This window comes from Saimiri boliviensis, chromosome 2, assembly GCF_048565385.1.
Source record: "Saimiri boliviensis isolate mSaiBol1 chromosome 2, mSaiBol1.pri, whole genome shotgun sequence".
NCBI lineage: Eukaryota > Metazoa > Chordata > Mammalia > Primates > Cebidae > Saimiri > Saimiri boliviensis.
This window is the reverse complement of record NC_133450.1, coordinates 13129469-13145630: the sequence shown is the minus strand read 5'-3', so window position 1 is coordinate 13145630 and position 16162 is coordinate 13129469. Positions and strand designations below refer to the sequence as shown.

The 16162-nt window shown below is 41.9% G+C and overlaps 2 protein-coding genes across 8 annotated transcripts in view; one reads left to right on the top strand and one right to left on the bottom strand.

Moving 5' to 3' along the window:
• The window catches only part of DPP8 (dipeptidyl peptidase 8), an 83241-nt gene that overhangs the window by 44320 nt on the left and 22759 nt on the right, over positions 1-16162 (bottom strand). For all 7 annotated transcript variants that reach the window (XR_012516100.1, XM_039468969.2, XM_039468971.2 and 4 more), the window contains 3 exons: positions 7663-7773; positions 5607-5735; positions 1399-1460 (listed from right to left, as the gene is read on the bottom strand). Coding sequence is in view for 6 of the 7 variants with exons in the window: in XM_039468969.2 (XP_039324903.1) it covers positions 1399-1460; positions 5607-5735; positions 7663-7773 (302 nt within the window). In the remaining variant the exon portion in view is untranslated. The remainder of the gene's footprint in view (positions 1-1398; positions 1461-5606; positions 5736-7662; positions 7774-16162) is intronic.
• LOC120363947 (large ribosomal subunit protein eL21-like) lies at positions 11509-12017 on the top strand. The gene has a single exon (XM_039468978.2). It carries the CDS (start codon positions 11512-11514, stop codon positions 11992-11994), a length of 483 nt encoding a protein of 160 aa, XP_039324912.1. The 5' UTR covers positions 11509-11511; the 3' UTR covers positions 11995-12017.

Sequence of the window (16162 nt, the reverse complement as noted above, 5' to 3'; positions counted from 1 at the left end):
ATTTTTGTATTTTTAGTAGAGACGGGGTTTCACCATATTAGTCAGGCTGGAGACCTTTAAAAAATAAAATAAAATAGTGCAGTCACTTTGGAAAACATTTTAGCAGGTCTACAAAATGTTAAAAATAGTCATCAAATGACTCAACAATCCTACTTGTGGGTATATACTTCAGGGAAATGAAGACATAAGCCCACAGCCCACACAAAAACTTGTACACACATCTTCATGGCAGTATTATTCATCACAGGCATAAAATGGAAACAACCAAAATGTTCATCAACTGATAAATAAAATGTGGTATATCCATATAAAGGTATTATCGTTAATAAAAATAAATGAAGTACTGATACATGGTACAATATGGATAGACCTTGAAAACAATCTAAGGAGACCAAACTATGTATTTTATGACTCCATTTATTTGAAATGTCCAGCACAAGCAAATTATAGAGACAGAAAGTACATTAATGGTTGCCTAGGCCAGACATGGTGGCTCATGCCTGTAATCCCAGCACTTTGGGAGGCCAAGGCGGGCAGATCATGAGGTAAGGAGTTCGAGACCAGTCTGGCCAACATAGTGAAACCCCATCTCTACTAAAAATACAAAAAAATTAGCTGGGCATGGTATTGAGCACCTGTAATCCCAGCTACTCAGGAGCGTGAGGCAAGAGAATCACATGAACTTGGGAGGTGGCGGTTACAGTGAGCTGAGATCAAGCCATCTTAATGGCAACGGTGCAAGAACACATCTTAAAAAAGAAAAAGGTTGCCTAGTGCTGGGGGATATGAGCAGGTTGGGGGATGATGGCTCAGGGGTATGGAGTATCTTTTTGAGGTAAGAACAATATTCTAAAACTGACTGTGGTGAGGGTTGCAAATTGAATATACCAATGGCCACTAAATTTTAAACTTTAAATAAATCATACTGTATGTCAGTTATATCTAAGTAAAGCTGTTTTTAAAAAGTCTAGAAGAGAAGACTACTTTTTAGCTAGTTGTGTACGTGTAGCTTATAAGCATTTGGCTGTCAAAATGGAAAGCAATAGTACAAGTACACGTGAACTGTGGGATATTTAATGTACCACAGACATCTACCCAACACAGAAGGTAACTCACCAGTCAATAACTACCTTTTTTTTTTTTTTTTTTTTTTTTAATCTGGAGAATAAAGGCAAACTTGGAAAGGAGTGGTTAATATGCATATCCCATATTCCCATCTTATGAACCAACCAGTAGGATGATTTCCAAGTAAAAAATTAGGTCAATCTAAAATCATGATCCACAGATATCTCAGCAAGTTCAACAAGTTCAAAAATAAGAAAGCATATCAAAGAACCCAACCGGACTGAATAGATTAGTCAAATGACACAGAAGGTCAACTCAACGTTTTATACTCACCCTTCCTTCAGCATCAATCATTATTTCTGACATCTTAAAAGTGACCTTAGGATTTGCTGTACCTTTAGAAAGAGACATAAATAACAGTAATGTTTATCCAAAATTACTCAAATTAATTTTGCCAGATCAATTCTCTTTACATTTTACTTAAGTGGTGGCTCCTGCCTATAATCCCAGCATTTTGGGAGGTTGAGGTGGGCGGATCATCTGAGGTCAGGAGTTTGAGACCACCCTGGCCAACATGGTGAAACTCCACCTCTACTAATAATACAAAAATCAGCCAGGCGCGGTAGTGTACGCCTGTAATCCCAGCTACTTGGGAGGTTGAGGCAGGAAAATCACTTGAACCTGGGAGGCAGAGGTTGCAGTGAGCTGAGACTGTGCTATTGCACTCCAGCCTGGGCAACAAGAGCGAAACTGTCTCAAAAAAAAAAAAACAAAACAGAAAAGAAAAAAAGAGACATAGATGAATAGCAACACTTATCTGAAATTACTTAAATTAATTTTACCAGATCAATTCTCTACACTTCAGTTAAGAATATGGTGCCTCATGCCTTTAATATCAGCACTTTGGGAGGCCGAGGCAGGCAGATTACTTGAGCTCAGGAATTCGAGATCAGCATGGTCAACATGGTAAAACCCCATCTCTACAAAAAAATACAAAATATAGCCAGGTGCAGTGCTACACACTCCATCAGGCTGGTCTAGCTACTCAGGAGGCAGAGGTGGGAGGATGGCCTGAGCCTAGAAGGTATAGGTACAGTGAGCCAAAATCACACCACTGCATTCCAGTCTTGACAACAGAGAGGGATTCTGTCTCAAGAAAAATAGAAGAATAATGTAGATGGTCAGGGCTTTACTGCACAAGAATCTCAGAGCCCCATTTCAAATTTATACTTTTTGAATATCAAAAAATAAAGCGGCCAGGCACAGTGACTCACACCTGTAATCTCAGCACTTTGGGAGGCCGAGGTGAGTGGATCACAAGGTCAGGAGTTCAAGACCACCCTGGCCAACATAGTGAAACCCTGCCTCTACTAAAAATACAAAAAATTAGCTGGGCCTGGTGTCGGGGACCTGTAATCCCAGCTACTCGGGAGGCTGAGGCAGGAGAATCACTCGAACCCAGGAGGCAGAGGCTGCAGTGAGTCGAGGTTGTGCCATTGCACTCCAGCCCAGGTGACAGGCAAGACTCCATCTCAAAAAAAAAAAAAAGAAAGAAAAAAAGGATGGGTGGGGCTCAGTTGGGTGCAGTGGTTCCTGCCTGTAATCTCAGCACTTTGGGAGGCCAAGGTGGGTGGATCCCTTGAGATCAGGAGTTCGAGACCAGCCTGACCAACATGGTAAAACACTGTATCTATTAAAAATATAAAAATTGTTGGGCGCGGTGGCTCAAGCCTGTAATCCCAGCACTTTGGGAGGCTGAGGCAGGTGGATCACAAGGTCAAGAGATCAAGACCAACCTGGTCAACATGGTGAAACCCTGGGTCTCTACTAAAAATACAAAAAAATTAGCTGGGCATGGTGGCACATGCCTGTAATCCCAGCTACTCAGGAGGCTGAGACAGGAGAACTGCCTGAACCCAGGAGGCGGAGGTTGCGGTGAGCCGAGATGGCGCCATTGCACTCCAGCCTGGGTAACAAGAGCGAAACGTCGTCTCAAAAAAATAAATAAATAAATAAATAAAAAATAAAAATTATCTGGGCATGGTGGTTGGCACCTGTAATCCCAGCTACTTGGAAGGCTGAGGCAGGAGAATCACTTGAGCCTAGGAGGTGGAGGCTGCAGTGAGCTGAGATCACGCCACTGCACTCCAGCTGGGAAGACAGAGCAAGACACTGTTTTTGTTTTTTTGTTTTTTTTTTTTTTGAGACGGAGTTTCACTCTTGTTACCCAGGCTGGAGTGCAATGGCGCCATCTCGGCTCAACGCAACCTCCGCCTCCTGGGTTCAGGCAATTCTCCTGCCTCAGCCTCCTGAGTAGCTGGGATTACAGGCACGCGCCACCCTGCCCAGCTAATTTTTTGTATTTTTAGTAGAGACGGGGTTTCACCATGTTGACCAGGATGGTCTTGATCTCTCGACCTCGTGATCCACCCGCCTCGGCCTCCCAAAGTGCTGGGATTACAGGCTTGAGCCACCGCGCCCGGCCTAAGACACTGTCTTAAAAAAAAAAAGAAAATAAAAAGGCCAGGCACAGTGGCTTACACCTGTAATCTCAGCATTTTGGGAGGCCAAAGTGAGCAGAACATGAGGTCAAGAGATCGAGATCATTCTGGCGAACATGGTGAAACCCTTTCCCCACTAAAATAAAAAAAAATTAGCTGGGCATGGTGGTGGGTTCCTGTAATCCCCAGCTACTCGGGACACTGAGGCAGGAGAATCGTTTAACCCTGGAGGCAGAGGGTGCAGTGATCTGAGACCATGCCATTGCACACTAGCCTGGGCAACAGAGCAAGATTCCGTTTCAAAAAATAAAATAAAATAAAGGGCTTGTCCATCAACCAACAAGTGGATTTAAAAAATGTAGTATATATACAGCATGGAATACTACTCAACCACAAAAAGGAACAAAATAATGTCATTCACAGCAACCTGGAGGGAGTTGGGGACCATTATTCTAAGTGAAGTAACTGAAGAATGGAAAACCAAATATTAATATTCTCACTTATAAGTGGGCGCTAAGCTGTGAGGATGCAAAGGCATAAGAATGATATAATGGACTTTGGGGACTCTGGAGGAAGGGTAGGAGTGGGTGAGGGATAAAAGACTACACATTGGGTACAGTGTACATTGCTTGGGTGATGGGTGCACCGAAATCTCAGAAATCACCACTAAAGAACTTATCCATGTAACCAAAACCCATTTGTTCCCCAAACACTATTGGAATACAATTTTAAAAGAATGAAAAGGCTGGGCGCGGTGGCTCACGCCTGTAATTGCAACACTTTAGGAAGCCAAGGCAGGCAGATCACCTGAGGTCGGGAGTTCCAGACTAGCCTGACCAACATGGAGAAATACCGTTTCTACTAAAAATACAAAATTAGCTGGGCCTGGTGGTGCATGTCTGTAATCCCAGCTACTTGGGAGGCTGAGGAAGGAGAAATCGCTTAAATCCAGGAGGCGGAGGTTGCAGTAAGCCAAGATTGAGCCACTGAACTCCAGCCTGGGCAAAACAGCTAAACTCTATCTCAAAAAAAAACAAAAACGAAAAAAAAGGGGGGCTGAAAAACAAAAGCCAGCATGAAATAAAGTGGAATTACATATTATTTTTACAACTGAAATGCTGTAAGAGGAAAAATGAAAAAAAAAATACTTATTATGAACAATATCACTTAAAAATATTTGCTAGCAAAGACACTTTTTTTTTGAGACGGAGTTTCGCTCTTGTTACCCAGGCTGGAGTGCAATGGCGCGATCTCGGCTCACCGCAACCTCCGCCTCCTGGGTTCAGGCAATTCTCCTGCCTCAGCCTCCTGAGTAGCTGGGATTACAGGCACGTGCCACCATGCCCAGCTAATTTTTTTTTTTTTGTATTTTTAGTAGAGACGGGGTTTCACCATGTTGACCAGGATGGTCTCGATCTCTTGACCTTGTGATCCACTCGCCTCAGCCTCCCAAAGTGCTGGGATTACAGGCTTGAGCCACCGCGCCCGGCCGTTTTTTTTTTTTTTTTTTTTTTTTTGGACACAGAGTTTGGCTCTCGTTGCCTGAGTGGAATGGCATGATCTCAACTCAATGCAACCTCCACCTCCCAGGTTCAAGCAAGCAATTCTCCTGCCTCAGCCTCCCAAGTAGCTGGGATTACAGGCACACACCAACACGCCTGGCTAATTTTGTATTTTTAGTAAAGATGGGATTTCACCATGTTGGTCAGGCCGGTTTCAAACTCCTGACCTCAGGTGATCCACCCACATTGGCTTCCCAAAGTGCTAGGATTACAGTCGTAAGCTACCATGCCCAGTGCAAAGATACCCTGTAATTCATTCCTTAAAGAAACCAATTGTGTGGACATCCCTACCTTTGCAAAGAATGAAAAAAGATCACCCTTTAATTCAAAATCTATTTCTGTGATACCTGGTGAACAACCCACCAAAAATAAGGCTGGAAGTGACAAATGCTGTTGACTATACCTTTGGATGATTCCAGAAAGAATATTATTTGGAAAAAGGAAATGACCAAATATAAATGCCAGTGGAGTACAGTACCTGTTTTAGGATAACGGAATGAATCTGCCCTCCTTGTTTCCAACATAGGGGATGTAACATGAATAATTTCCACCTCAGATTCATCATTTTCTTCATATAGAATTCTAAGAATTTTACCACCACTGGGAGCTTAAAAGAAATTTAGATATTGAAAATTTAGAAGAATTATTTCCAGAGAGTAATCATAACCAATCATTCCCTCTCACAGTGAAGAATTTATGTATAAAATATGCTGCTTTTTTGGAGGAAAATATCATTAGTCTTTGTAGTAGCAAGATGAGTTACTGCTAAGCCACTTCTTTTGGAGGGAGAAAAACTAGAGATGATATGTATATGTACTTCTAAAACAGGAAAAAACATTTTTGAAGGACTTGGTTTTTGCATACCATAAAATGCATTCTTTGTTGAAAATGAATTATTTAATTACATTTACAGTATTTCCTATTAAAAACATAAATGCACACGCCGGGCACGGTGGCTCAAGCCTGTAATCCCAGCATTTTGGGAGGCCGAGGCGGGTGGATAACGAGGTCGAGAGATCAAGACCATCCTGGTCAACATGGTGAAACCCCGTCTCTACTAAAAAAAATACAAAAAACTAGCGGGCGTGGTGGTGCGTGCCTGTAATCCCAGCTACTCAGGAGGCTGAGGCAGGAGAATTGCCTGAACCCAGGAGGCGGAGGTTGCGGTGAGCCGAGATCGCGCCATTGCACTCCAGCCTGGGTAACAAGAGCGAAACTCCGTCTCAAAAAAAAAAAACAAAAAAAAATACAAAAAATTAGCTGGGCATGGTGGCACGTGCCTGTAATCCCAGCTACTCAGGAGGCTGAGGCAGGAGAATTGCCTGAACCCAGGAGGTGGAGGTTGCGGTGAGCCGAGATCATGCCATTGCACTCCAGCCTGGGTAACAAGAGCGAAACTCCGTCTCAAAAAAAAAAAACAAAAACAACCATAAATCCTACTTAAATACAGTTCAGTTGTTTTGAATAGTTTCTCTATTTGTGTCAAATCGTGTTCTAACAAACACAACAAAACATTTCATATCTTATAATAAAATGTCCAAATCCAAGACATGGCTTAAAAATAAGTATTTTTCATGGTCTCTGAGAGAAGCATTCAGGACTGCTAGCTCCAAACCATGAGTAGGTCATAAAATCTATTAATGGGTCATAAACAGCATTTAAAAAAATGTAACACACAAACCACACCCTGGGCAACATGGCAATACCCCATTTCTACAAAAAAATACAAAAATTAGCTGGGTGTGGCTCACACCTGTAGTCCCAGCTATTTGGGAGGCTGAGATAGGAGGATTGCTTGAGCCCAGCAGGCAGAATTTGCAGTGGGCTGAGATTGCACCACTGCACTTCAGCCTGGGCAACAGACCCAGTCTCAACAAAGAAAACAAAAACAAAAACAAAAAATAATAGTAATATAACATTATCAGGGTGCATTACACCTAATAATAAATATTGCTTCTTGAAATTTGTTTTCAGTTTTATCTATACAGCTTAAGTACAATGTATTAGGCCACAATTATAAATACACTTCTAACTGGATCACGGTAAAAAAGCTTGAAAGCTATGCTTTAGTGAACTGTTTCTCAGAGTGAGATACTTGTGAATTCAGCCCCCAAAAAAGAAGGAATTTGTTCCCTTTTATCCTATCCATTCATACGATGATTTGGTCATCTGTTTACCAGACTCTCTAGTCAATCATACATTTTTATAGCAACATGTTAGGTGTGGTATTTTTCATTTTGCCACCAATGCTGTCAGCACTACCAAGATCAGCCTCTAAGAGAAAAACTGACAAAGAGAATTGAGGGGCCTGAGGTATTAAACCACAATACAATTGTTTTTACTACATTCTGATGAAATATGATCTGCATATTCTAAATAACTACTGACATGAACCAATCGTCATTTACTTTGGAATCTATTATCCACTTTGGAATCTATTATCCAAGATTTAGAATCTGTGCACTTAACTGATTGACAGCTGAATCTTACAATACTTTAACTGACCCATAATACATTATTTTGAACCTCCTTACTTGTCTCAGTTTTTGGACACCACCAATAGCCAGAATATCTATCAAATTCTTCTTGGAGAACAAAGGTAGCAACTCCAGCTGATCTGGCATCTTCTTCCATGTTGGCTAGTTCTAGACAAACATAAAAGGCAAAACTGTCACAGAAAGCTATCTTTTTTTTTTTTTTTTGAGACGGAGTTTCACTCTTGTTACCCAGGCTGGAGTGCAATGGCGCGATCTCGGCTCACCGCAACCTCCGCCTCCTGGGTTCAGGCAATTCTCCTGCCTCAGCCTCCGGAGTAGCTGGGATTACAGGCACGCGCCACCATGCTCAGCTAATTTTTTGCACCATTAGTAGAGACGGGGTTTCACCATGTTGACCAGGATGGTCTCGATCTCTTGACCTCGTGATCCACCCGCCTCGGCCTCCCAAAGGGCTGGGATTACAGGCTTGAGTCACCGCGCCCGGCCTGAAAGCTATCTTTTCATAGGTACAAAGCAAAAGAATTCAGTTTATTTGGAAAGGTGACTAGAGTACAGTGGCCAACTGTGGAGCTAAACAGACTGAGTTCAAATCTGGGTCCATCATTTACGTACTGTCTGACTTTGGGCAAATCATCCAATCTCATTCCACTGCAGTATCCCATTTGTAAATGAGAATAAGAGGCTACCATGTGAGGCTGATATGAAGATTAAATTAATTAATTCACATTAATCACTTAGAACAAAGCCGGGACCACAGTACATGCTTCAAATAAATGTTATTATGCCGGGCATGGTGGCTCAAGCCTGCAATCCTAGCACTTTGAGGGGCCAAGTGGGCAGATCACCTGAGGTCGGGAGTTCAAGACCAGCCAAATCAACATGGATAAACCCCGTCTCTCCCAAAAATACAAAATTAGCCAGGCGTGGTGGTGCATGCCTGTAATCCCAGTCACTCGGGATGCTGAGGCAGCAGAATCACTTGAACCTGAGAGGTGGAGGTTGCAGTGAGCCAAGATTGCGCCATTGCACTCCAGCCTAGGAAACAAGAATGAAACTCCATCTCCAAAAAAAAGGTATTTTCTCAATTAGCTAGGATCAAGGAAAAAAAGATTACATATAAAGGAGCACAGTATAGAGGACACTTGTAACTCTCCTACACAGAGAAGTACACCTTGGATTTAGAATCAATCTTATAGTTCATATAATTCAACCATTCCTCTTTCATCTCATTCAGTTGGAGCAGCTCAGCTTTCATCCATTTTACACTTAGGTTTCCAGCAAATAGTCTGAAGGAGACTCTTGTTTTAAAGAAAACCACAAAGCCATAATTACACAAGATTTTGTGTCATGAGGAAATGTTTACAATATACTTGCACAAAATAAATCAGATTGCTGAATAGTATTCACACTGTGATTCCATTTATAAAAATGTTATAAAAATAAATACATTTTAAAAAATGCTGATATAAACTGAAATATGGTTATGTCCAAGCAGTGAGATTTTTGAGGGTTATTAAAAATTGCTTTATAATTTACAAATTCTTTTTTTTTTTTGGAGACGGAGTTTTGCTCTTGTTACCCAGGCTGGAGTGCAATGGCGCCATCTCGGCTCACCGCAACCTCCGCCTCCTGGGTTCAGGCAATTCTCCTGCCTCAGCCTCCTAAGTAGCTGGGATTACAGGCATGTGCCACCATGCCCAGCTAATTTTTTGTATTTTTAGTAGAGATGGGGTTTCACCATGTTGACCAGGATGGTCTCGATCTCTTGACCTCGTGATCCACCTGCCTCGGCCTCCCAAAGTGCTGGGATTACAGGCTTGAGCCACCACGCCCAGCCTACAATTTACAAATTCTTAAGTGTACTGTTTACTTCTGAAAAATACATACACTTGTATGACCAGACCCCATCACAACTTACAACACTTAGAATACTCAAGAATGTTTTCTCATGCTCCTTCTGAGTCAAGGAGGAGTCCCAATCCAGAAACAATCAATGATCTGATTTCTATCACCTGAGGTTAGGTTTGCATATTTTATAATTTCACGTAAATGAAATCATACAGTATGTATATACCAGTGTTTGGCTTCTTTTGAGTTTCATCAATATTGTTACATGTGTCAGTATTAATTCCTGTTTACTGCTGAGTTGTATTCCATTGTATATCACAGTTTTTTTACATCTGTTAACGGATATCTTGCCTATATCCAGTTTCTAGCTATTGTGAATAAAGATGCTATGAACATTATTGTAGACAAATTTTTGTGGGCCAGGCATGGTGGCTCACACCTGTAATCCCAACACTTTGGGAGGCCAAGGAGGGTGGGTTGCTTGAGCTCAGGAGTTCAAGACCAGCCTCAGCAACATAGTAAAACCCCATCTCTACAAAAAATAGAAAATTGGCCAGGTGTGGTGGCAGGCACCTATGGTCCCAAGTACTTAGGAAGCTGAGGTAGGAGAATCACTTGAGTTCACAAGGAGGATGCAGTGAGCCGAGATCATGCCACCACACTTCCAGCCTGGGTGACAGAGTGAGACCATGTCTCAAAAAAAAAAAAGGAATTTTTGTGGACATGTGTTTTTGTTTCTCTTAAGTAAATAACTATGAGTGGTATGGCTGGTTAGTGCAGTAATTGTATGTTTAACTTCAGAAGAAAGTGCCAAAGTATTTCTATTATTTTATACTCTTACTAGCAAGGTATAAAGGTCTTCTCCAACATTTGGTGTTCTCAGTATTTCTTACTTTAGCCAGTCTAGTAGGCATGTAATAATATCTCATAGTAACTCTAATTTTTATTTTATTTTATTTTATTTTATTTTATTTATTTATTTTTTTTTGAGACGGAGTTTCGCTCTTGTTACCCAGGCTGGAGTGCAATGGCACGATCTCGGCTCACCGCAACCTCCGCCTCCTGGGTTCAGGCAATTCTCCTGCCTCAGCCTCCCGAGCAGCTGGGATTACAGGCACACGCCACCATGCCCAGCTGATTTTTTGTATTTTTAGTAGAGACGGGGTTTCACCATGTCGACCAGGATGGTCTCGAACTCTCGACCTCGTGATCCACCCGCCTCGGCCTCCCAAAGTGCTGGGATTACAGGCTTGAGCCACCGTGCCCGGCCCCAATTTTTATTTTATTTTTGAGACAGGGTCTCACTCTGTCACCCAAGGTAGACTGCAAGGGTGAGACCTTGGGTCACTGCAGCCTTGACCTGCTAGGCTCAAGCAATCCTCTTGTCTCAGTCTCCAGAGTAGCTGGGACACAGGTATGTGTCACTAAGCCCACCTAATTAAAAAAAAATTTTGTAGAGATGCGGTCTCATTATGTTGCCCAGGCTGGTCTCAAACCCCTGGACTCAAGTAATCCTCTCACTTTGGCCTCCCAAAGTGCTAGGATTACAGGTATAAACCAGCATCTGGCCTGATTTTAATTTTATACACAAGTTTTATTATTTTTGCTTATCTATATTTTCTATATGGTCTGACATAATGTACAGTACAAATCAATGATTTTTTTTTTTAGCCAAACAGTTTGAGTCTAGAAGTATTTAGAATTCAGAATTTGGGAGATTTATCATATATTGCACAGACACCATAATACATTATGTAGTATCTCCAGTAGGGTTACCAAATACCTTGTAATCAAATACACCAATATTCCTGCAGCAAACTTATGAACAGGTACACTAAGTAGGTGAGCATATTAAGTTTATAAATATCTTCAGGTCACTTCGGGTCAGATGTTACTGCCAAATGAGTTTGAGTAACAACCTAATGAAAACTAAGCTAGTTTTCAGATCTTCCAGGTAGGGCCTGTGCGTGGCTCCCGGGCGCTAAGCGTTTCACAGACTTGAACCGCTACCTTGTGGTCGCAGAGTAATTCGCCAAAATGACGAACACAAAGGGAAAGAGGAGAGGTACTCGATACATGTTCTCTAGGCCTTTTAGAAAACATGGAGTTGTTCCTTTGGCCACGTATATGCGAATCTATAAGAAAGGTGATATTGTAGACATCAAGGGAATGGATACTGTTCAAAAAGGAATGCCCCACAAATGTTATCATGGCAAAACTGGAAGGGTCTACAATGTTAGCCAGCATGCTGTTGGCATTGTTGTAAACAAACAAGTTAAGGGCAAGATCCTTGCCAAGAGAATTAATGTGCGTACTGAGCACATCAAGCACTCTAAGAGTGGAGATAGCTTCCTAAAACACGTGAAGGAAAATGATCAGAAAAAGAAAGAAGCCGAAGAGAAAGGTACCTGGGTCCAACTGAAGCGCCAGCCTGCTCCACCCAGAGAAGCACACTTTGTGAGAACCAATGGGAAGGAGACTGAGCTGCTGGAACCTATTCCCTATGAATTCATGGCATAATAGGTGTTAAAAAAATAAATAAATAAAAGACCTCTGGAGTGTTAAAAAAAAAAGAAAACTAAGCTAGTTTTCAAAGTGTTTTAAATTTTGGAATTAATGATAGAACCAAGACTATGAAGATAAATAACTCTCATTTGTATCTTCCTAGTTTTTATTACAGACTTCCATTATTAAGTTATTTATTAAATGAATAAATAGCATCATCTCATCCTCTCTGTAAGTCATTTGAGAGCAGAACCTCTATTACTTTTACATTTCTCTGTCACCAGACAAAGAATAAACACATGTACATACTGACTGACCAAACCCATCTAAAGTGGACTTTCCCTTAGAAACCTACTGTGAGTAAGCTGATGACGTTCACTCCCTACGTACTTTATATCTAAGCACATACTTACACAACACTTGTATGTTTCAGGCACTATCCTAAATACTAGATAGATACTAACTCATTAAAGCCTCATAACAACTGTATGTTGATATGCTATTAACATCTGTTTCTATAGATGCAGAAACTAAGAGATGGGTTTAATAACCTGTTCAATGCCACACAGTTAATAAATGGTAGACCTGAAATTCAAACCGGTTCTATATTCTTTATCTTTTTTTTTTAGAGACAGGGTTTCTTGCTTTAATTTGCCACCAAGGCTGGAGTGCAGTGGTACAATTGAACTCGACTTCCCAGGCTCAAGTGATCCTCCCACCTCAGCTCCCCGAGTAGCTGAAAAACAGGCATGTGACACCACGCCTGGCTCATTTTTATTATTTTTAATTTTCTTGTAGAGACAGGATCTCCCTACGTTGCCCAGGCCAGTCTCAAACTCCTGGGTTCAAGTAATCTTCCCAGCTTGGCCTCCCAAAGTGCTGAGATTATACACATGATCCACTTCTCCAGGGTGTACCTGTATTCTTAGCTACTCTACTAATCCCAAAAATACACCACATACCTACATATATGATAAAGAATAAAAATACTAGTATAACATCCTGCAGGATTCCAGTACTTTTCATTTTTAATTCTGCCAATTTTTTCAAATCCTGTGTGGAAAACCATTTTACACAAGAAAAAAATACTAAAAAAAATGCCTTTACTCTGACAGTTATATCAGAGCTTTGCAGTCTCAGCCTCCAGTACAATAACTGGTACATAGCAAGTGTCCAATGTTTGCTGAAAGCGTGAAAAAACGGGCTGGGTGTGGTGGCTCATTCCTGTAATCCCAGCACTTTGGGAGCCCGAGGTGGGAGAATCACTTGAACCCAGGAGTTCAAGACCAGCCTTGGCAGCATAAGATCCTGTCTCTACAAAAAAATTAAAAATTAGGCAGGCATGGTGGCACACACCTGTAGTCCCAGCTACTTGGTGGGGCTGAGGTAGGAGGATTTCTGGAGCCCTGGAGGTCAAGACTGCAGTGAGCCAACAGGAGACCCTGTCTCAAAAAAAATTTTTTAATTAAAATTTAAAAAGCATGAAAAAATGGCTAGGATTTCCAAAATAGATTTACTAACTACCAACCTAACCCTTATATTGCTATTGGTAGTAGAATAGCTGTTCTGATTTCCTGACTTCAAAGGGAGACCCATTAAACACCAAAACCTGTACTTTTAACTGAAGACTTTTCCTGCTCCATCCCGTTTTCTCTAGCCTATGCTCTAGTTTTAGGCCATATAACTTGGATAACTGCTACAGTCAATCTTTGGTGTCCCTGTCTCTAACCATGCTTCTCAAATTTAACTTCCACAAAGTATCCAGAACAACTTATCAACAATATGATGATTATGATCACATCACTCAACTGTTAAAACTTTTCGATGGGGCCGGGCGCGGTGGCTCAAGCCTGTAATCCCAGCACTTTGGGAGGCCGAGGCGGGTGGATCCCAAGGTCAAGAGATCAAGACCATCCTGGTCAACATGGTGAAACCTTGTCTCTACTAAAAATACAAAAAATTAGCTGGGCATGGTGGCGCGTGCCTGTAATCCCAGCTACTCAGGAGGCTGAGGCAGGAGAATTGCCTGAACCCAGGAGGCAGAGGTTGTGGTGAGCCGAGATCGTGCCATTGCACTCCAGCCTGGGTAACAAGAGCGAAACTCGTCTCAACAACAACAAAAAAAAAGAAAAAAACTTTTCGATGGACCCTCACATCATGATAAAGTCCACATTCATTTACAGAAGATATAGTCTACCCTTGTCCTGGCCCTCATCTGCCAGTATTTTGTCTTCTTGACTCAGATCTTATGCTTCAGGACATTCGCACTACTTCTAACTCCTCACATATACCATGATGTCTTTTGCATCCAGACCTTTCTCATGTAGTCCCCTTGTCAGAAGTGTACTGGATAATATATAGACATTACTTAGCATCAGTTTAGGTGTCATCTTTTCTGGGAATCCCTCCCTGACCACTGTCCCACATTGGTGCTCTTATAAACCCCTATGTTTGGCTAGGCACCATGGCTAACGCCTGTTCTCAGCACTTTGAAAGGCTGAGGTGGGCGGATCACTTGAGGTCAGGAGTTTAACACCAGCCTGGTCAACATGGTGAAACCCTGTCTCTACTAAAAATACAAAAATTAGCCAGGAGTGGTGGTGTGATCCTGTAATCCCAGGTACTTGGGAGGCTGGGGTAGGAGAGTTGCTCGAACCCAGGAGGCAGAGGCTGCAGTGAGCCGAGACCATGCCATTACAATCTAGCCTAGGCAACAGTGAGACTCAAAAAAAAAAAAAAAAAAAAAAAATTAACCGTATGTTGTGGCTCGAACCTGTAATCCCAGCTACTCAGGATGCTGAGGGATGAGAATCACCACTTGAACCCAGGAGGTGGAGGTTACAGAGAGCTGAGCTCTAACCACTACACTCCAGCCTGGGCAACAAGGCGAGACTGTTGCAAAAAACAAACAAACTTGAGAGTGGAATCTGGGTCATTTTGTTTTCCTACCTGTAACATATCTGTTAACAGTGACTTTCAAATAATGTCTGTAATTAATTTTAACTAATGACTGAATGATGATGATGAGGGGATAATGATCAAGGAAGATGACAGTAAATCAGCTTTGTGAACATTAGATTAAACAAAAATTCAACAAAAGAATCTTCAGTCATCATCTTCATTGTAGTGCTTAATCTTTTTTTTGTTGTTTTTTTTTTGAGATGGAGTCTTGCTCTGTTGCCAGGCAGTGCAGTGGTGCAATCTTGGCTCACTGCAACCTCGGCCTCTAGGGTTCAAGCGATTCTTCTGCCTCAGCCTCTCAAGTAGCTGGGACCACAGGTACGTGCCACCATGCCCAGCTAATTTTTGTATTTTTTTTTTTTTAGTACAGACAGGGTTTCACCATGTTGGCCAGGATGGTCTCAATCTCTTGACCTCGTGATCCACCCGCCTTGGCCTCCCAAAGTGCTGGAATTACAGGTGTCAGCTACTCCACCTGGCCTGTGATGCTTGATCTTAAACTCTGTTTCACTTGTTCAAAGAAAAAGCAATTCACTATTTCCCATCTTTCATTTGTATGAAACCTTTAGAGGAAACCATCCACATCTTTCTGTGCTTTGAATAGTGCTTAGTATTATTACAGCCACTTCAATAAAACCTAATTAAATATTCCCACAATATATATAGTTCTACAAAGTTCTATTTCTCCTTTGATGACAATAACTAAGTAGACACTCTAAAACTGAAAGATAAATTTTTTTTTTGAGATGGGGTCTTGCTCTGTCACCCAAGCTGGAGTGCACTGGTGCAATCATGTCCCACTTTAGCCTCAACCTCCTAGACTCAAGTGATCCTCCTACCTCAGTCTCCCGAGTAGTTGGGACTACAGGCATGTGCCACCACATGCAGCTAATTTTTTTTTTTTTTTGGTAGAGACAAGGTCTTACTACATTGCCCAAGCTCTTACTATATTGCCCAGGCTCAAGTGATCTACCTGCCTCAGTCTCAAGTATTTTTTTTTTTTTTTTTTTGAGACAGGGTCTCTGTTGCTGAAGAGTGTAGTGGCACAATCTCAGCTCACTGCAACCTGCACTTCCCAGGTTCAAGTGATTCTCCCACCTCAGCCTCCCTAGTAGCTGAGATTACAGGCGTGCACCAGCATGCCAGGCTAATTTTTGTATTTTTAGTAGAGACAGGGTTTCACCATGTTGGCCAGGCTGGTCTCGAACTCCTGACCTCAGGT

What these genes read in the sequence shown, in the direction of transcription:
- LOC120363947 (XM_039468978.2), top strand. Translation starts at nt 11,512, where the DNA reads ATGACGAACACAAAGGGAAAGAGGAGAGGTACTCGATACATGTTCTCT.